This window comes from Penicillium hispanicum (assembly GCF_028827665.1).
Source record: "Penicillium hispanicum strain IBT 35686 chromosome Unknown utg000003l_segment0_segment0, whole genome shotgun sequence".
In the NCBI taxonomy this organism is placed as follows: domain Eukaryota; kingdom Fungi; phylum Ascomycota; class Eurotiomycetes; order Eurotiales; family Aspergillaceae; genus Penicillium; species Penicillium hispanicum.
The window spans coordinates 2,142,210-2,162,553 of NW_026623195.1; the positions used below are offsets into that span (position 1 = coordinate 2,142,210).

Sequence of the window (20,344 nt, forward strand, 5' to 3'; positions counted from 1 at the left end):
TGCTCGCTCCCTGATAGCCGCTCGCCGATTAGTGTTTACAATCCATCCGATTCCCCGCGGGGATGAACCATTGAACCTCCCAAGGAAACAACGCGCAACAGTACCGACCCCCATTTCTTTCGCTTTTCTTTTCTATTCCTTTGCTCCCTTTTCTCCAAGACTCAATCTTTCCCCGATTTCCCCTGTATTCCAACCGGTTCATTGCATGTACAATCATCTTGTCCATCGACGACGCGAGGCCGTCAACACTTGTGTTCAGCTATTGAGGGAACACTGCAGGGACATGGCGCTGGATCCGCGCTTCTACCACCATATCGGCCAGAGCCCAGGGCCTGGCTCGATCTCGTCGGCCACCTCCTCCGAATCATCAGCCGTCACGGGCATCACATCGCCCAGCATCATCTCGACCTCCGCCTCGGCAGCCACACTCAGATCGACGGCCTCCAGTCCATCACTTCGCGCGCGTGAAAGTGTCGCCATACCCATCAGTCGACAGGACGGAATGGCAAACCCGTCACCAGGTGGAAATGTGCGCGTCGTAGTGCGCGTTCGCAAATTTCTCCCCAGAGGTAAGTGCTACAAAGGAATGCGCCCCGGGAGAAGACAGCCTTGAAAGTGGGATGAGCGCGAACACCTCTAACTATTTTTCTGCTCTAGAGATCGAACGCCAGGCGCAATGTTTAATCGAAATGGATCCTCATACGCAGATGACTCGTCTCCAAGCCCCAACGCCCAGCGTACGCGATCAGGGCAAGCCGAAATCACAAGCACGGGGGAAGGTTCTCGAGGACAAGTCGTTTACATTCGACAATTCATTCTGGTCGCATGATGAGGACGACGACCACTATGCCCACCAGGAGGATGTTTACAACTGCCTCGGTGAGGAATTCCTGGATCACAACTTCGAAGGATACCACACGTGCATCTTTGCCTACGGCCAGACGGGTTCTGGCAAGAGTTACACCATGATGGGAACCCCTGAGCAACCGGGATTGATTCCGCGGACCTGCGAAGACCTTTTCCAGCGCATCGAGGACTCGCCTTCGCCGGATATCAGCTACAATGTACGAGTATCGTACTTTGAGGTTTATAATGAACATGTGCGGGACCTTTTGGTTCCACGGACTGACCCTCCACACTACCTTCGAATCCGCGAGTCTCCATCGGAAGGTCCCTATGTCAAAGACCTGACCGAACTCACGGTCAGAAACTTCACCGAGCTGATGAAGTATATGCGGAAGGGTGACATGTCGCGGACTACGGCGAGTACCAAGATGAACGACACCTCCTCTCGATCTCACGCGGTGTTTACGATCACCCTCAAGCAGATCCACCATGACCTTTCTACGGATGAGACCACCGAGCGTACTGCTCGTATTCGCTTGGTTGATCTTGCAGGCTCTGAACGTGCAAAATCTACCGAAGCTACGGGTCAACGGCTTCGCGAAGGATCCAATATCAACAAGTCTCTCACTACCCTCGGCCGTGTTATTGCAGCTTTGGCGGACCCTAAGAAGACTCGCGGAGGTCGAAAGGGCAAAGACCTGGTCCCCTACCGCGACTCGATCCTCACATGGCTATTGAAAGATAGCCTAGGTGGAAATTCAAAGACGGCGATGATTGCATGCATCGCACCCGCCGACTATGAAGAAACTCTGTCCACCCTTCGCTATGCAGACCAAGCGAAGCACATCCGCACTCGTGCACGGGTCAACCAAGATCACGTCTCAGCAGCTGAGCGTGATGCGGAGATCGCCGAAATGGCCGAAACGATTCGTACTTTGCAGCTCAGCGTGAGCCAGGCCGCTGCCAATCAACGTGCCACCGAGCTTCAGGATGAGAAGCTCGACGAGTACCAGCAAAAGGTGGAGAAGATGCAACGATTGATGGAGGAGACCAAAATGGTTAGCGAGTGCAAGATTCGCCAGTTGCAAACCGAAAACGAAGCCTTGCGCATGCACTTGAAGTTGGCCTTGGACAGTCTGAAGAATCCTATTCCACTTGTTCCGGTCGAGAAACGACAATCCAGTCTTGCATCAGTGGCGGAGAACCAGCCACCAAACAATCATCACGACGGTCGCGAAGGCTCCCCAGTCTGCGCTTCAGATTCGGAGGCCGAGCCAGAAGTTTGGGAAGATGATGATGATGAGGAGGATGACGACACCGTCACATGGGGTGCCAGTGAACAGGAAGCCCACCAAATGCAATCGCGCATGGAAGATCTTCTTGGCGATCTGAGTGTGTTCAAACGTAAGCTGGCATCCGACCATGAACGTTGGCGACCAAATGAGCAGACGAAGGCTCTCCAGCGGCGTGTTCTGGGAGCGATCGCTGCCAATAATCGCTAGTCCTTGGATCGTCGCGGGTCTGCCACTTTTGGCGTATAGAAGCGGTGTTGGTGGTACAGTCTTTTCTTTCCTCTTTGTTTACACTGCAATCGCGCTCTCGGCCGAGGCCAGTCAAGTTGAGGCAGCGCTTGGATTCCCATTGGCCTTTGATTTTGTCTATTTCTATGGTAGCGTGAGACCCCCTTGCAACGAATAATGAACCACTTGATGAGATCCACGTTTCAAAGCGACTGATGTCGCGCACCCTGGGAGATATGCATCCCTGAGTGCCTGAAGAGTAGCGTAGATACCCTAGCACCTGGCACCCTCATAGTTCTTTTCACCGTTGTATTTCCGAGTCTGTCATGGTTGATCGCAGGCCATGAAGCCCAAGTGTCAAAGACGCAAGAAGTTAGGGCTCCGTTCGGTGCGTCCGGTGGGCCGGGCCCGCTTATGGCATCACTTCTTTTTCCGTGACTCAACCCTCCCTCCCCACCACAAGTTCCCAGGCTCGACTCGACGCCCCTCGCACCCCGAGATTGAGTCATCCAAGATGACGGACACCGCTCATCCGGCGCCGACCTCGTCCGCTGCCGCTGCGCCCGCAGCGCCCGCCAAACCTGCGACCGAGAACCCTTCCTCGCAGCAGACCTTCCCCATCCGCGATTCCAAGAGCGCAAAGGGTCCCGCACAACCCGACACGCAGTCTGCAAAGGGCAAGGAGGCTGCACCGTCCGCCGCTGCCGGAGGCGACAAAACCCTCACGCCTGCAGAGTTGAAAAAGAAGGCCAAGGAAGAGAAAGCAGCTCGGCGCGCGAAGGAAAAGCTTGAGCGCGAAAGTGGCGGAGCTGGTGCTGCAGGCGGTCCAGCTTCGAAACCCGGTCAGGCTCGTTCTCCAGCTACACCCAAGAAGGATGCTGCTGGTGGAGGTGCATCTCAGAAAGGCCCGAGGGCAGGACCGCCGCGCCGTGGATCTGGCCCCGTTCCCCAGACCGGCGCCGCCGAGCAAAAGAAGAAGAAAGAGAATAAGAGCGTCGCTGTCTTCGGCCATTTGTACGGCCAGCAGCGGCGGACAACGGTGGCCGGTGCTGCGAAAGAGGTGCACCCTGCCGTGCTGGCATTGGGGCTCCAGATGAGGGACTATGTGGTCTGCGGAAGTAGTGCGCGATGCGTGGCTACGTTGCTGGCCTTCAAGCGGGTGGGATTCCATCTCCTCGTCGATGATCAAGATTGTCTAAATTAACTCGGCATTTGCCCAGGTGATTGAGTCCTATAGTACACCCTCGAACCACTCCCTATCCCGCCATTTGACGACACACCTCTCCCACCAGATCACCTACCTCTCCACATGTCGACCCCTTTCTATTAGTCAAGGCAACGCTATTCGTGCGTTAAAACTGGCCATCTCTTCCATTGACCCAGCCACGCCTGAGCCGACGGCCAAAACGACTTTGTACGACTTCATCGACAGCTTTATCCGCGAGAAGATCACAGTGGCCGACCAGGTGATTGCCGGAAGCGCGGCACAGAAGATTCAGGATGGCGATGTGATCGTAACCTTTGCCGGTAGCTCGATCGTGAAGCAGACCCTTCTGGCTGCACACCAGGAAGGGAAGCAGTTCCGGGTTTCGATTATTGATTCTCGCCCGCTTTTCGAAGGCAAGAATCTCGCTCGCGCACTTGCCAATGCTGGCCTAGATGTGCAGTATTCACTCGTGCATGGTATCAGCCATGCCATTAAAGACGCTACTAAGGTCTTCCTCGGCGCACATGCCATGACCAGTAACGGCCGTCTCTACTCTCGCGTGGGCACTGCTCTGGTGGCCATGTCCGCCAAGGAGCGCGCCGGTGGCGTTGAGGTACCGGTCATTGTGTGTTGCGAGACAGTCAAGTTCACCGACCGTGTTGCCCTCGACAGTATCGTGGTAAACGAGATTGCTGACGCTGATGAGTTGGTGTCTTGTCAGCCACCACAGCAAGTGACTGGCCTGCCAGACCCGGGAGCAACTACAGTCACACCCTCCGATCCCAGGAAGGGTGGGAAAGGTGCTTCCTCTGCCCTTGTCCCTGATCCCTCTGCTGCCTCCCGCACTCCTTCCCCCTCGCCTCTTGCCGATTGGAAGGACACCCCTAACCTGCAGCTACTCAATCTCATGTACGACGTGACCCCGGCCGAGTATGTGGATATGGTCGTTACTGAGATGGGCAGTTTGCCCCCGAGTGCCGTTTCAATCGTGCATCGGATGAGCACGAACCTGTGAGATACGGACTGTTTTTTGTTATTATATCGCAAAAGTTGAAACGGTCGTGAAGGCCTCTCTGTCCCGGTCTGTTTTTGAGGAATATTATCTTACTGTTGGGGTTCCGACTACGGATGAATTTTGGTTATCATCCTAGATGCAGATTTCTGGGGCTCTTGGGAATTTCATACTAGATCTGAATGTGAACGAACTAGACGTACCCTGCAGTTTCTTTACCTCCTGCCGCCCTTGGTAGCATCAGTGTCGCCTCACCGCCTTCCTCAAACCGGCCATCTCCGCCTCGGTATTTATTTGGCCGTATTTCTGCCGTCTCTTCCCAATATTTACAATTCGTCTCGGTTGAACATCTACGTCTAGCTGAAATTTTGGAATCCTCTTGAACCGAGGGCTAGATAACCCGTGATTGCTGTGAAATTTCCCCAACCAAAATGGTACGCCTCAAGTTCCTCAAATCCGCAGTCCCCGCCGCCTCCATCTCGCCCGCGACTAATCCAGACATCCAGAGCAAAGACTCCTCCGCGACACACCTCCACATGCACCAGCCCCGACTGGCAGATTTCTTCGAGGAGTTCACCCGTCCCCACACCTCGACCGCATCATCCACAAGCGCGAATCCGCAGCACCTAAGCCCGTCCGCCGGCGGCCACCAGTCCGGCGCCGCAAACGCCCTCACGTACGGCTCGTCCTCGTCCGCGACTATCCCCTCCTTCCTCCCCATCGAAGACGTCTACGTCCAGCCTCAATACCAGCCGCCCAACCCGGAAGACGAGGACGACGTCGTCCCGGACCAGCATGCTGCCTTTGGCATTGCGCGCGCCATGGAGCGCCGGCGCGAGGCTGTGTGGAGGGACCTGGGGCTCGAGGGGCTTGTGAATGGGCTGGGGCACGGCGGTGGCGCTGCGGATCTGGGGCGAGGAGTGGCTGCTGCGCCTGGGAGCGCGGGGCCGGGTGGTTCGGGGCCGGGCGCGACGTTGCGGGGGTCTGGCGGGGGTGCGGCGGCGGCGGGCGCGCCTGCGATTCGGATTCGACCTGCTGGCAGGAGAATGGGGGGACGGCGGACTACCACGTTGCGTTGAGGGTTGGTCGGGGCGTTCTTGGAGTATGGGTTACTTGCATTGCTGGAGTATGGTTTGCTTGGGAGGATTGCATGTTACGAGAATACGAGTGATATCTTCTGAACGACGTTCATGGCGGGACTGATGATGGGTGTGTTCATTGATTCGTTTCATTGGTTTCCCTCACGGACAGTCAGATCAAAGTATAACTAAATCCTGCCGGAATTCATGGCGCGCCTCCAACGCCGAGCGTAATGTCATGCGATATGATTGTACAACTTGCCCACTCTTAGATTCGGTTGATGTCTACTCGGGCTCGCTCGTAGAGCTTGTGATCGAGTTGCTTTTGCTCCCGTTCTTCATCTGTGACCACTCGTGGGTGGACTGCCATTTGAACGTAAGACCCGGCAGCGCGGCGTTTGGACAAAGTGCCAGGGTTGATGACAAGCACGCTATCAACGACCTAGAATGGAATGAGCACGATGATACCGGATTGGGCGAGGGCTATACTAGGCCAGCATACCTTAACAAATGGTGGGAGCATACTGGGTACAATCAAAATATCTGGCCGGACATTCCACCACTCGCCCAGTTTCATATAGGGCAAGTCAAGCATGGTACCAGTCGCTAGGCCATTCTCAGACCCGGGCTTGGGAAGATTCGCCCGACCCGTCGGGGGAAAGAGAGGGAAAAAGTGGCGCTGCTCCACGAGATATTTGGGTAGTCGGGTGAGCAAGTTACCCTCGGCAGGTCTGCCATGGAGAACTTCTTCGCGGCGTAACTCCGAAAGCACGTCATGCGAACACATGCCAACGACACACTCGTTGAATGATAGTGTGACAGGGTTAGAGACCATACGAACCTGCTTCGGAAGGCCGAGATCTTTCTTGGGCAGCTGCTCTTGCGGCCATGAAACATGTCGACTCAAGGCATCTCGCACGGATGGAACAAGCACTACCGTAATACTTGGAACAGCGGCTGCAAGTTTTGCCAGCGGCGCTGAAATGCAGTGTCGGAATATTGTGGTAAGAGTCGCAGTGTCCGGATCGAGACCCTTGATATCAGGCAAATCGAAGTCACCAGAGGCGAGCAGCGGGTGCTCAATGTCCAGGAACGGTCCTAGCAAGACAAGTGCGTCTGCATAGGTGTCTGCAGCCTTCTGACACAATTCCTGGAGTGGTTCGAAACCCAGGTTGTCGTCTGCCGTAAACGGACCAGCTGCCACCATGGTGTTCAGCGGCGGGTTAGCGTCACCACTGTCGAGTCGCTCATTGATATTGTCGAGAGCCACAGCTGAAGATGCAGCAGGTGGCAATAGAGGAATGGGAAGGATTTCTTTCACAGTGAAATAGTCACCGGAGGGATTAATTCCTCGTAGCGCCACGATTTGGCCTGGGAAGAAGTTCAAAGAAGGCACAGAGTCGACCTTCAAAGGAACTCGTCTCCCAGCACCAGTGCGGCGCGAAGTCTCCAGGACAAGAGAAGCCGGGTTCAGCTTCCCTTCCAGAGAATCTGAGGCGATGCGGCCAACAGCGATAATCTCGCTGGTACTTTGAGTAGCGGCGCTCCCAAACGTAAGGTCCTCTGAGTTGTAGTGTTTTTGGAATATAGCAGCAAATTCATCAATACGATCATCCAAGATTTCAGATGCCTCTGAAAGACGCATGCCCATGGGTTTATATCCGAATTTCTTGAGATCCGTGTTGGCCGTCGGACGGATGCGAGCTTCAGAGAAGGGTGCCATTGGCGTTTCTGGAAGTGAAAGATGAGGATTGAGTGTCTCGACAGTCTGGCCCGGGTTCGGTCGCTCGGCGAATGAAACAGATCTACATACTCTGTCAGTGACTCGATCGTAACTTTGGCTCTGGCTGAGGCTGCCGAATGCATCACGTACTGTGATCCCCCAGCAGCACCGTTGGCCATGGAAATTGGTGCTTTTGCACCCATTGGTGTTCGTGTTCCATTTGTGTCAGTTCGTCCGACTTTCGGGGCAGTGGGAGAAGAGAAGTCGGATTTGCGCTTTGCCGAACCGTTCACTCCATTCATAGAGCGAGCATTCGAGGCGTTCGGGGTCAGTTGATCCAACCTGAAACGAAGGAGGTACGATCAGCTTTATGCCTCAAGAAGTCTGTGCTGGTTTGCGCCATACATCCCGAACATATCAGCACCCGCCGCAGCACGCGGGGTTGCGGTAACAGCGGCCCTCTTCTCCGTCTGTCGACCAGCTCTGCCGCGACTTTCGCGCTCAAGAGCCTCCTGTACATCTTGCTTGAATGCGCGCACTGTGTCCAAGTTCAATTTCACCTCCTCGCCCATCTTGATGCTGTACGACTCCCATTTGTAGAAGAGTTCCTCGGCAGAGATCGAGTGCACCCGCAGGATCGATTGGAGCTCGGCGAGAACATCTTTCGGCAGGCCATCGGGATATGAAGCTACAAAGAGCTCGTTAAGTTCGGCCGCTGTGCCCTCCATGGTTGCTCGGTGTGGTCAAGGGAGTTAGTTGGTCGAGTGTTCGACGCCGCGAGAGACGCGCGACGCGTGAGCGCGTAGATGACATAAGCAGTTCCAGGAAAAGTAATATGGCGGCTTTCCAAGATCCGGTGGACCTGACGATCAGCCTTGTGGCCAATTACGCTGGGCTGGAGTTGTCCTGGCATTCGGTGAGCTCCTGAGCCAGCTCAATTTCTCAGACACCTCGTGTACCAACCGTGAAATCTACCACAAGTCCGCCATGACGGCCAACGATTCCGCCGCGGTCGCCGCAACTGCGGCACCTACGAACGGCGACAGTGTGAAGCCCGAAGCCACCACTCCCGCTGTTGCGGAGGGTCAGACGGAGACAGCGCCCATCTCATCCCCTAACCCCATTGATCTGGACCTCCCAACGTCGGCAGCAGACGGCCTCATCCAAAAGCCATTCCCTAAACCGCTCGACACCGCCAAACCGCAGACACCTGAACAACTAAGCCCGGACCAAAAAGCCAAATATGAGGCTGTCCTGAAGACCGTCTCCTCCTGGACCACTGTGCCCACAACGTCCGAGAAGAATGCCCCGACTGCTCCAATCACCGATGATGAGCGCATGTGGTTGACTCGCGAATGCCTTCTTCGATATCTGCGCGCGACGAAGTGGAACGTTTCGGAGGCCGAGGATCGGATCCAAAGCTCCCTGACCTGGCGTCGGGAGTATGGTATGGAGAAATTGACACCGGACTACATCTCGATCGAGAATGAGACTGGCAAGCAGGTTATTCTGGGCTTTGATATCCATTGCCGCCCGTGTCTATACCTCTTGCCCTCGAACCAAAACACCGAAAAGAGTGACCGCCAAGTTCAACATCTTGTCTTCATGCTCGAGAGACTCATTGACCTGATGGGCCCTGACCAGGAAACGCTGACTTTGTTGGTCGACTTCAACCAGACAAAGTCTGGCCAGAATGCTTCAATTGGCCAGGCTAAGCAGACCATGAATATTCTCCAAAACCACTACCCAGAGAGACTTGGACGTGCTCTGGTAATTAACCGTAAGGACGCTGTAAATCCCTCTCTAGACTGTCAACTGACGATCCATTCTGTGCAGTGTCTTTCGTCATTTCGGGATTCTTCAAGTTAATTTCACCCTTCATTGATCCCCGTACTCGGGAGAAGCTCAAGTTCAATGAGGACCTTCGCCAGCATGTTCCTCCGGGTCATCTCATGAAGTCGGTCGGTGGAGATGTCGAATTCCGCTACGACCACGCACTTTACTGGCCTGCCCTGAACAGACTGGCCGAGCAGCGGCGCGAAGCCCGTCGCGAGCGCTGGGTCCAGGGTGGGAAGCAGATAGGCGAGTTTGAGAACTACCTCAAAGGCCAGAATATCCCAAGCGTCTCTCAAACCCAGCGCGCTGCAAACGAACAGGCCGAGTCTTCAAACTAGCTCTAGCGTTCCGAATCTGACATCCGGATTCTTTCCTCCCGCATTGCATTTCACATGTTAATTTTTGCATCTCGCTCGGCATGTGCACTGCATCCACTGGCACTTCATAAATGACTCTCGGGTTGATATTGGCGAGACGTACATATATCACATATGTCCTTGTTTTTAGATATAGGCTGAACGATGGAAACACTAATTAAAATAGAATCAATACGGATTTTAACGGAACGCACAGGTAAAACTTGGTCGACAGTGCCTGTCTCAACATGCTGAGCCCTCTTCGCATTTGCCCCAATTCCTTGATCGGCAAAGGATATCTCGAAAAACCTAGTTCTTGGAAGCACTGAGACCGTCAGTCTTGGTCATCGAGCTCTCCACCTCCCTAGCCATTTTCTGTTCGGCCTGCGCCCGCATTCTATCGGCCATGGCATCTACCTGGCGAGCAGACTCTGCAGCATATCGACAATGACGGCGTATGGCCGGACCATATTTGTAGAAGATCCACGGAAAGGGGAGACAAGCAAGGGCCAAGAAGGCAGAAATGGAAGAAGCCCAGTGAATGCCTAGATTATGGTACATTGGCGTTGTAAAGAGAGGACTGGGAGGATCTCAGTATACGCGTAGATAAAGTCAGCAAAAGAGTCTGGAGAACTTACAAGGCCGCGCCAAAAAGGGCCCGAATGACAGCATTTCCTGCCAATGCTGAAGCTGCATAGAATGTATAGCCATCGACCAGATAATTCACCACACTGAGGAAGATAGACACGTGGGAGAACCCAAACAGCCCTGTTCCCAGCTCGCAGACAATCCAATGTACGCTTAGGAAATTCGTCCAAGCAAACCAAAACAGACCAATAGGCAAGGTTACTGCACCAACCATTGCGGGAATGAGTCGTGCCTCCGGTGGGGGACGGCCGTGAACGGTACGGTCGGCCAAAGCCTTGTAACGACGGTCGTCCAAGACTGAGTACGTGCATCCTAGAATCTGACCGATCATCATTCCAAGGAATGATAGACCTGATGTGCTCTGCGGCCAATTCTGAGCTTCTCCAAACACGATCGGAAAGGCGGCAAACTCCATATACATTGTTCCATAGACTGTCGGACGGTTAGCAGTGTATCTGCGAGGGTTGGGTTGTGAGAACATTACTGATAGCCATGTAGAGAGATAATAGCAGCACGATCGGTTCCAAAAAGAGCAAAATCCAAGGGCGGACCATTGTCTTTGTGAATACCTCACCGGTCGAACGATGTCCATTCTCGACTTCTAGTCGACTCTGGTAGACCTTCCCAGTTATTTGGCTCAGCTTGGCGGCCCGCTTCTGCAATAGAATTGGAGTAAAGGTCTCGGGAATGAGGAATATCCCAACCAGGAAGACAACACCATTGAAAATTGCAGTGAGCCCTGCAACCCATTTCCAGCCTTTAGACACTGCCAAAAAATTGCACGCAATTGGACCAAGACTGGGTCCCAAAAATGGAGCCCCAATAAAGGCTATAGTGGCCAATCCTCGATCCCGAGCCGTGTACATGTCCGAGACCACACCACCAGCATTTGAGATTGCGGACGATCCGAATGCGCCCGAGAAGAACCTGAGCACAAGCAAGGCTCCAATGTTTGGGCTGGCAATAGCTACACCAGCAAAGAGGGTGGTCAGACCATATGTGAGGAAATAGACCACCTGGCGACCGTAGAGCTCTGAAAGCGGAGCCCATACGGCCGGGCCAATGGCAAAGGCGAGCACGAACAACGAGGTATCAGCAACTACCAGCTCAGCACTGGCGCCAAAGTGCTCTTGAATTTGCGGGTTGGCGGCGGAGAGAGAGGATGATGCGAACGTTATTGAAAGGAAGGAGGCGGCCTGAAGAAGGGTGATTGACCACTTCAGCCAATTCTGCATCTGGTGCGGATCGCGTGGATCTTGATGCAGCCAGTCAACTATATAGGGACTCTCGGCTGTTCCATGTCCTTCCCATCTATTCTTTAGGATGTCGTCTGTGATAGTGTCTTGAGAAAGGACGAGCTGGTAAAGAGGGATCCGGCAAGGTCTAGGTTTAATCTCTGTGTTCGACATCTTTGGAGGAGTCAGCGACAGGAAAAAGAACAAAAACCTTAAACTCACTGGAATTGGGGAGTATACAGACAGTAATTTGTGCAGGTATAGATAGATATTCTCTAATAAGACAACAAGTGACAGTGATTTCGCAAGGGACGACTGGTGGAAGAGACGATGATTTTCTGGCGGATTAAGGCAGGTTCGCCCGAGGCCTTTCGAGTTGGGAGAAAAGATGCGAATAAGAGCAAAATAATCAATCACCAAATGAGAATTAGAATCACAAAGGGGAAGCGTATAAATAAGTCACCAGAAAGTCGAGTAGGAGGAACAGAAATGTGGGAAACTACGGGGGCATGCTTCTGGTCCATTAATAATGATTAGCGATCCTGTGTGCGGTGATTAGAAATAAAATTAAGACCAGAACTGGAATGCGACGCGATCGCTATTCCTTGGCTCGTCTCAGGGGTGGGTTTGGCTCGCAATTTCTACGCTCATTGAAGGTGTATTTTGGTATAAATGACGATGCCACGATTTTAAGGCTATGCCAAGCTTTGCGGAAAGCGCTCAGGGCCGGCAATCTGACCAATCACAATTGGGTTATCGCCCCACCCTTAGGTGTTCCCGCTAGTACCCGCTTCGGTGGGCCAATCTTGTCTGGGCAACCCTGGCCATGCCAATCGCAGATAGCACTACGTCTAGTGTTCGAGACGAAGGGATTCTTGGGAGGCTAAATGGCAGAGAACTAAATTTTGACTCTGATGCAAACTCTGCTAAGAAGCTCCTACTATTCTCTATTTTTGCTTCTATATAGGCAGAGCATATGCTGCAGCCTTCCCCGGGCAGGACACAACAATCTAATATTTCATCCCAATTTTAAACCTCTGCGGCAGTTGACCCAGGACCCTCTATATGGACTGCCTCATGGGAGTCCATACGTTGGAAGGCCTTGCGTACCTCCTCCTCCCAATGACTACATGCCACAAGGATCCATTCTAGAATCCCGGCGCAGTAGAGTGCGACACACTGACCAATCCAGAGACCTCTGAGTCCGAAGCCTCCCTGGAATGCCAGATAAATGCCGAGGGGTAGAGCAAAGCAGTAGTAGCTCACCACGTTGACAGCTGCACCTAGGTGTTGTCGGCCCATCCCTCGCAGCACTCCACCACAACTGCCGTTCATGCCATCTGCAATCTGGAAGAGCGCGACGAAAGGCATAATTTCAGATGTTAGTTTGACGACATGTGCGTCGTCGTTGAAAATCTTCGCAAAATGGTGCCGAGTACCCATGAGTATCGCAAGCACAATGCCACCAAATACAATGGAGAGAACAGCAGCCGAATGCGCCGCACGTCGTGCCCCCTTCGTGTCCCTCGAGCCTAGCAAGTTGCCGACACGGGACGAAGTGGCAACGCCGAGACCGAAGGGAATTGTGTTCATGATTTGATCAGCGGTCATGATGACACTTTGAGCAGCAAGTGAAATGGTCCCGAGGCGACCAGCAGCCAAAGCCACAATCTCAAATGCCCACCATTCAGTGCCGATATGAAGAATTCCCAGCAGTGCCAGCCGTGAGAATGTCCATAGATTCTTTCTGTTGAGGGCCTCCCGAGACCATCCACTCCAACACTCCGAGCCAGCGATAAATCTTGAATAGAGGACCAAGAGAATAAATGATAGCCAATATGAGATATTGGCAGCCAGTGGAGCACCAAATAATCCAATCTTGAATGTGTAGCAGAACAGGTAGGTCAATACCGCGTGCAATGGCGAGATAAATATCAAGACATATGTCCCCGCTTTCATAATCCCTAAAGTCAAAGCATCAGAAAAAAATAAGACCGTCCTTCCATTCAAGCACCAGGGGTAAAACACATACCTTGTGCCTGTAGATATTTTTTCATAATCTCGAAGTAGATATATCCCAGCCCCCCAGGGATCAAACACGTCAAATATTGAGACGTAAGATAAGACAATTCAGGATCCTGACCAAGGGCCAGGAACAAAGGGTTAGAGCAGGCCCAAATAAGTGCCACCGGAATATAAAAGACCCCAAGCACTAAGAATGCCCGCTGAAGCAAGATTCCCAGGTCATGCTTATTTCCTCCAGTGAATGCCGATGAGGCTAAAGTGTCTAGCGCAGTGGTTCCTCCGAGCGCAATCATCCAGCCAGTGACCAGCGCGAACATTAATGAGAATGCGCTCACAGCTAGATTCATCGGAGAGGAATGACCGACGATGATTACAGTGATTGTTTGCAAGCTCATCTGCAATGTATAGGCCAGAATGACCGGAATTGAACTCTTGAATAAAATCCAAAACTCGGCAGAGACAGGGTGGATTTTGATCCACGAAGTTCCAGTGGTCTCTTCATAATACCCGTCGTCACTTCGTGGGTCGTCGATTTCGGTAGTGGGCTGTGGAAGGAGAGAGGTGTATTCATTAGGCGGCTCGCTACTCGCGTGTCCATTGACAGGGCCGATGTGGCCCCTGCGATTGGCATTGGACATTTTGGTGGTGCGTGAAAGGGAGGGTATTGGGAGAAACTTTGTTTGAGAAGCAGAAGGTGATGAAGGAATCGCTAGAGGTTCTGGGGTTTTGTATACAGCGTTGTGTGCTCATGCATGATGCAAGGCGCATGATTTCGAGGTCAACAGTAAATTATATCTCGTAAGCATGGAATTCTCAAAGCTTATACGGGTAATTTACAACAAGGATCTACGCTTCTTCCTTCCGGCAGGGATGCTCCCCGCTCAAGGCGACAGAATAGGAAACATGGCGGAGCTGCTGTGCGTAGAGCTCCACAATTGCTGCGTGGCATGTCTTAATTGATGTAATTCATACACTCAGCCCAGGGTCCCACTTCGGATGTGTGGGAAATACCGAGTTTTTATGATTCCAGACCGCAAGCCGTTCGTGAAAGATAGGGGTTATAGTAAGACAGGCGTCTCATTTATTCTACATTTGAAGACAATGCTACCAAGATAGGTGATCTGAAGAATACATGACACATGTCTTGGAAAGATTCTTTATCAGAGGGGTTGATCTACAAGACGTGCGGAACAGTGGCGCTCCCGATATTATCCCTATTAGGAAGGTCAGCGTCATCACGTGCTTCGCCCCAGTAGGTGAACCCCAAGTTATTGCAGAGGCCCTTTCAGTCGTACAGGTGACCATTATCGATCTAAGTTCCATTTGACCCTCAGGTGAGTGTGATAGCCTATCGCAGCTGTGGGTATATATTTTGGACCCCCCCCGGGACACAACAGCCGTGGGTCAGATTCAGCGGTGCATAGGTACACTGTCTCATTAGAACCAATCTGATTTACCATTGCTGCTCTATGCCATGCTGGTTGTATGTTCCTACGCAAAACCATCTTCACTCCAGCCTCATAGAGCGGACTACGTCTAAGATTCGATACAACTCTTATACCTGCACAGTCTACCAACCTTCACAAGGACGATAGTAATGACAACAGGAAAAGCGCCATTTTGTATGTATGTGGGACGCACCTCCACTCCGCGGTCATATTCGGATAGAAGTCCGAAAGAATGATAACAGCCTTTCCAGTGATCTCGTCATCGAAGACCGGCTAACCATGACCCCTAGATCGACAATACCTTATCTTCCAAGTCCTTACGATAGCCTCGCGTCGGTTAATTGGCCTCCCCAATCCCCGGCGTGTGGCCAACATGTTGATCATCCGCAGTATTTCTAGAAGAATCCACGTTATTATGCTTGGCGAATACCTTCCAAGTCAAGGGCCGGTATAAAACGTGGGGTTTACCAAGAGAAGAATCTCAATTGTGATTAGGATCATTGTTTATATTTGTCAGCCCACGAGGGCTTGTAGCCATTCAACTGTCTGAGAAAGCCTAGGCACCTATGTCGTATTCTGGGTTGACCCAGGAAGGCAGTGGTGCCTTGGCTCTCATCCAGCCACCGTATTTGTGTAAAACTCCTATGACCAGACCACCAGCGACGAGTACAATCAACGCTTGTGTTGTAAAAGTCCAAGTCCACCCCACAGATGCTTCCCACGAAGCGATAAAGAACTATCGACAGGTCGAAAAAAGTGAGTTGTTTTCTTTTCACATATTTGCTTGCGATAGACATACCGGATTGATGAATGCACTCAAGTTGAGGAATACGGCGTAGAAGGTCACCACGCTCATAGATTGCAAGGGATAGCTGTCGACGATGTAGCTGCTCGCAACGGTGTTGCCAACCTGGATTCCTGCCGCAACTGTTTATAGTCAGCTTCCAGCTTTTCATCGCGTTTTGCCTGTATGGAAACAACATACAAAGGAAGAATGCGATTTGGCCGACTATCCAGTGATAGTTCTTGTCGAGGCTAATTCCCCACACAATTGACCCAACTAGTCTCAGGCGTAAGTTTGTGGAAAGAAATATGCACATATACGAAGAGACTCACCTGCGGTGACCACAATAGCAGGATATGCCAGCCATAGCCGCATTTCCGCGACACGAACGTTGCCATTGTTTTTGGTCAACTTCTTGACGATATAATCACTCAGTCTTCCTGAGCAACAGAGCTCCGATATTATTGTCCCCAAGAATAATCCCAAAAATAGTAACCCCTGGATCAGTGGAGTGTAGCTTGCGTATGCCGCTGGAACCATGGTAATGACCGATAGAATCCACCAGTACCAAACAAAAGAGTACCCAAGCACGGCAATCACGATCGTGGGGAATTGGAAGGTAAGCACAAATCGGAAAATCGAATCCCACGGCTTTGGATGGCGCATGCCAGGGATGGGACGTAAGTTCACAAATGGTAGCTCTTTGGTGCGCGCTAGGCCTGACATCGAGGCTTTTGCCGGCAATGCGGACGTTGCACTCTGGCTTCCACCGGCATTCTTCTCCACGTCTGTACCATCTGATTCAGATTTGTCGGTTCCATAGGCGTAAAGCAGCATTTGCTGTCTCGGGTATAGAGTCTCAGGCATTAACAGCAGCTCCAGAATCAGTAACGCCGCGAAGAGAATGGCATTAAACCAATTGATCCACGCGGCACTGACCACATTAAGAAACCCGCCAACTTTTGAACTATCCGTTAGCATACTATTTATCCAGAGAGCAATCAATGAAGAAACCAACAGGTCGGTCCGAGAAGAAGGCCTGAGTCGATTGCCAGTACCCACAAACCCAGTTTCTGTCCTCGTTCATACTCGAAAAACAAATCATTCACTAGGTTGTTAGCAATGGAAATTCTTCAACATATCCATGCCAGAGACATACCGACAGCCATCCCAACTGTAGAGGCAGGGCTCACACCAAATCCCTGGAAGAATCGGGCTGCCATATACCCAGAGTAAGTATCAGCCACTGCTGCGCCAATGGTTGATACCAAGGCAATGATAGTTCCGACTAGAAAAATGACTCGTCGCCCATAGATGTCACTCAACGAGGACCATATCAGAGGGCCAGTAGACAATCCCAAGGCTGGAATGGCAACCGTCCAGTTCACCTGAGAATAGTCTATCTTGTATTGAGTTTGAATTTCGGCAAACGATGGTACAGTGGTGGTTGTAATGTAGGTGAATAGAAAGTATCTGTTTGAAGAAGTTCAACGCATGTTAGTGGATTCACGGGGTAAATGTTCTCGAAGCCGCATATTCCCAGAAAGAATGTTGATACTCACTTGAACATCACAATAAACAGAATCGTGTGTTTTTGAAGACTAGACCAGTTCAGAGGATCCAACTCATCCGGTGTAGGTTGTGGATGAAGCCTGATTCCACTGTTGTCGACAGCTGGCTCATAGACAACGTGGGTGCCCAGGTCGATCGGAGTCTGTCCTTGCTCACTAGGAATGCTTGTGTCATGTCCGTGGCACTTTTCGTCGATCTGCTTCTCAATCATAATGGTCGCTCGATTTGTTATACCCCCTTGTCCGAGCTGATTTATGCTGCATATATTCCAAGGTGTAGGCAATAGGTAGATGGCAAGAGGTATCTGAGACAGCGCGACCCAGGAGGTCTAATTCAAGAGCCAGTCTCTGATATAAAGATAATCTCGCCCCTGAGTACTGCTGTCCTCTCCTTCTACTTCTGTGGGCTTGGGTAAGCGCCAAACACAGGGACAAGCCTTATCAGTGACGTCTGGTAACTCGATTGGCCTACGCGAACAAACTAAACACAAGGTGAACCAGTAGATTCGCACCTGCTTCGGATTACGAGCAATGTATGTAGATCAAATTAGCCCTGTTATGTCACTGTCTGTGATAGTTAGGTCCTCAACCGACGTCTACCGGAATACACCTAGGTATACTTCTTATCTCCGAGCCCAACATCGACCATGGCCTGAGCGTATACGGCTGAAAGTCAATCCAACGCAGTGTTCTGAATAGATAAGACACCCGACTGCGTAATTGGAGAGTTTGGAGAAAGAAAAAAGAAAGGTAAAAAAAAAAAAACATAGGTTTCCGCGGGGCCCCGATGTTCTGATCAACACGTCATCCGTTGTCGGAGAATACATGCAGAGCAAGGGATCTCCGCTCAAGAAATCGCCGCCAATGATCTCCACGCGATAAGCCAGGCACACATTAATCTGGAAGCCATGGATGTAGACCGTATCTTATCCCCAGATCCTTGTCTTGCACTTCTCCCCCGGCCTTCCCTTTTCGTCTATGAGGTTAGTTCATTGGCCAATTCATACCACTTGCATCAAGTGGCACGCAGCCCAGTCTAGATTTCCCCGTTATGAAGGATCGCAGTGATATTTCCGAATCGAGAAGGCCGATAGAGCCGGAGCAGCAGGAACGCAAATATACTCCACCGTAGTTGTACTGTATGTATTTGCAGACCTCACTGCACAGCTCGTTCGATACGCATGGATATGGATCCCACGGCGATCGGGGAACGCTGAATTAGGACAATAAGAGGAGAAGCGGCAAGGGCAAGCGATAATGATGCAATCACTGAGTCCCGTGTATACTGTATCGGCAGGGAAAGTAAAAAGAGATGTTCGGGTTTGCTCACACGCCGGGGCTATATAGCCCGGCTCGGTCCTATTTACATCGAGTATCACACATCTGAAGAGGTTGGAATTTTGTCGCTTGCTTTGGACTGAACCATGATGCTCGCTACTGCTGTGTGCGTTCTTACTCTTTCCACGCTGTCCGCAGCGCATGGAGACCACAGTCAGGCTCCTCTGGCTGGACCGCATCAAGGACTCTGGTACAACACACTGCCAGGAGACGGCGGCACACAGGTGCGAATCTTGGAATGAATTCCTTCGGAACATCGCTAAACTTGAATTGTGGTCTCATCAGGCCGATTCGGTGTTCTCTGGAATCTCGACCTTCGGCCGTCTGCCATACTTCCCATGCCTCTCCAGCGAAGCCGAGAAATACGATATCGCTTTCCTCGGCGCACCCTTCGACACCGGCACATCCTATCGACCCGGTGCGCGCTTCGGTCCGAGTGGTATCAGACAAGGCTCTCGTCGTCTCAACCTCTAGTATGCCGGGATCCTCCAAGGCTTGACTTGAGCACAACACCATGCTAACACACTCGCACCCAGTGGCGGCTACAATGTGCCGCTTCAGGCCAACCCGTTTGACAGTGACATGAGGATCTTGGACTGTGGTGATATTCCGGTTACATCGTACGTCGCACGCCCGGGAATGACGAACACCACGGTCGATTAGCACAGCTGACACGAAGCACTCCCATCCAGTTACGACAATGAATGGGCGATTAAGCAAATAGAACAGGGGCACAACAGTGTGCTGATGCGGAAGCCCTTCAGCAACTCGGAAAAATCGGGACTCTCAAAAGCTGGCAAGACCCTTCCTCGCATTATTACCATGGGAGGAGACCATACGATCACTCTGCCCCTGCTGCGGAGCATTAACAAGGCTTATGGCCCGGTCACGGTGATTCACTTTGACAGTCACCTGTAAGATGTCCCTGATCTGGTCGAGTCCAACAGCAAGAAAGCCCAAGGTTAACTGGATGACGTCCTAGGGACTCGTGGAAGCCAAAGGTCTTCGGTGGCTCCCCAAGCCAAGTCGCCTCGATCAACCACGGCACATACTTCTACCACGCCGCTATGGAAGGCCTGCTGAGGAACGACACCAACATTCACGCGGGGATCCGGACGACTCTGTCGGGCCCATCTGACTATGAGAACGACGGATACTGTGGATTCGAGATCGTCGAAGCAAGGGAGATAGATACCATTGGTATGTGAATCTTCAGCCATTCAGGTTACCCGGCATCATCTTAAGCTTTCTTCCCTTGCAGGTACCGACGGCATCATCCAGAAGATCCGGGAACGTGTCGGCACCAAAAACCCCGTCTATCTGTCCATTGACATTGACACTCTGGATCCGGCTTGTATGTGCTTCCCACCGACATTCCATCGGGCATTGATGGGCGACTTGCTAATCGATGGGAGTACAGTTGCGCCAGGAACTGGCACGCCTGAGACTGGCGGCTGGTCCACGCGTGAGCTGCGGACTATTATTCGCGGCCTTGATGGGATGAATCTCATTGGCGCTGATATTGTTGAGGTCGCACCGGCCTACGACACCAATGCGGAGCTGTCAACCATGTTCGTGTTTCGTTGCCGATGTTTCAGGCGGGATTGACGAAGCTGACTCTATTCCCGCAGGGCCGCCGCTGATGTGTTGTACGAGATTCTTACTATGATGGTAAAGAAGGGGCCATTGTCTATCGGCCAGTCGCAGGAACTGTAA

The 20,344-nt window shown here is 52.0% G+C and overlaps 9 protein-coding genes across 9 annotated transcripts; 5 read left to right on the forward strand and 4 right to left on the reverse strand.

Moving 5' to 3' along the window:
- Positions 1–283: 283 nt before the first annotated feature.
- Positions 284–2,348, forward strand: N7459_003227 (kinesin-3 family protein uncB; the record flags this gene model as incomplete). Its single annotated transcript, XM_056942411.1, has 2 exons — positions 284–569; positions 658–2,348. The coding sequence occupies 2 exons, from the start codon at positions 284–286 to the stop codon at positions 2,346–2,348; spliced, it is 1,977 nt and encodes a 658-aa protein (XP_056802294.1).
- A 361-nt stretch (positions 2,349–2,709) lies between these two features.
- Positions 2,710–4,588, forward strand: N7459_003228 (translation initiation factor eIF2B subunit delta; the record flags this gene model as incomplete). The annotated part of the gene is made up of 2 exons (XM_056942412.1): positions 2,710–3,525; positions 3,587–4,588. The coding sequence occupies 2 exons, from the start codon at positions 2,710–2,712 to the stop codon at positions 4,586–4,588; spliced, it is 1,818 nt and encodes a 605-aa protein (XP_056802295.1).
- A 428-nt stretch (positions 4,589–5,016) lies between these two features.
- N7459_003229 (uncharacterized protein) lies at positions 5,017–5,664 on the forward strand (the record flags this gene model as incomplete). The annotated part of the gene is made up of 1 exon (XM_056942413.1): positions 5,017–5,664. The coding sequence occupies one exon, from the start codon at positions 5,017–5,019 to the stop codon at positions 5,662–5,664; it is 648 nt and encodes a 215-aa protein (XP_056802296.1).
- A 268-nt stretch (positions 5,665–5,932) lies between these two features.
- N7459_003230 (DNA-directed DNA polymerase alpha subunit POL12) lies at positions 5,933–8,115 on the reverse strand (the record flags this gene model as incomplete). Its single annotated transcript, XM_056942414.1, has 4 exons — positions 5,933–6,106; positions 6,167–7,469; positions 7,538–7,729; positions 7,793–8,115. 4 exons carry the CDS (start codon positions 8,113–8,115, stop codon positions 5,933–5,935), a joined length of 1,992 nt encoding a protein of 663 aa, XP_056802297.1.
- A 259-nt stretch (positions 8,116–8,374) lies between these two features.
- N7459_003231 (CRAL/TRIO domain protein) lies at positions 8,375–9,561 on the forward strand (the record flags this gene model as incomplete). Its single annotated transcript, XM_056942415.1, has 2 exons — positions 8,375–9,167; positions 9,224–9,561. 2 exons carry the CDS (start codon positions 8,375–8,377, stop codon positions 9,559–9,561), a joined length of 1,131 nt encoding a protein of 376 aa, XP_056802298.1.
- A 1,109-nt stretch (positions 9,562–10,670) lies between these two features.
- On the reverse strand, positions 10,671–11,462 carry N7459_003232 (uncharacterized protein; the record flags this gene model as incomplete). Its single annotated transcript, XM_056942416.1, has 1 exon — positions 10,671–11,462. One exon carries the CDS (start codon positions 11,460–11,462, stop codon positions 10,671–10,673), a length of 792 nt encoding a protein of 263 aa, XP_056802299.1.
- A 1,029-nt stretch (positions 11,463–12,491) lies between these two features.
- Positions 12,492–14,125, reverse strand: N7459_003233 (MATE family efflux transporter; the record flags this gene model as incomplete). Its single annotated transcript, XM_056942417.1, has 2 exons — positions 12,492–13,426; positions 13,495–14,125. 2 exons carry the CDS (start codon positions 14,123–14,125, stop codon positions 12,492–12,494), a joined length of 1,566 nt encoding a protein of 521 aa, XP_056802300.1.
- A 1,366-nt stretch (positions 14,126–15,491) lies between these two features.
- On the reverse strand, positions 15,492–17,502 carry N7459_003234 (uncharacterized protein; the record flags this gene model as incomplete). Its single annotated transcript, XM_056942418.1, has 7 exons — positions 15,492–15,671; positions 15,735–15,862; positions 15,921–15,995; positions 16,052–16,678; positions 16,738–16,827; positions 16,879–17,192; positions 17,282–17,502. 7 exons carry the CDS (start codon positions 17,500–17,502, stop codon positions 15,492–15,494), a joined length of 1,635 nt encoding a protein of 544 aa, XP_056802301.1.
- Positions 17,503–18,714: 1,212 nt separating this feature from the next.
- On the forward strand, positions 18,715–20,344 carry N7459_003235 (agmatinase; the record flags this gene model as incomplete). Its single annotated transcript, XM_056942419.1, has 7 exons — positions 18,715–18,852; positions 18,914–19,101; positions 19,165–19,248; positions 19,321–19,542; positions 19,611–19,828; positions 19,890–20,199; positions 20,260–20,344. The coding sequence occupies 7 exons, from the start codon at positions 18,715–18,717 to the stop codon at positions 20,342–20,344; spliced, it is 1,245 nt and encodes a 414-aa protein (XP_056802302.1).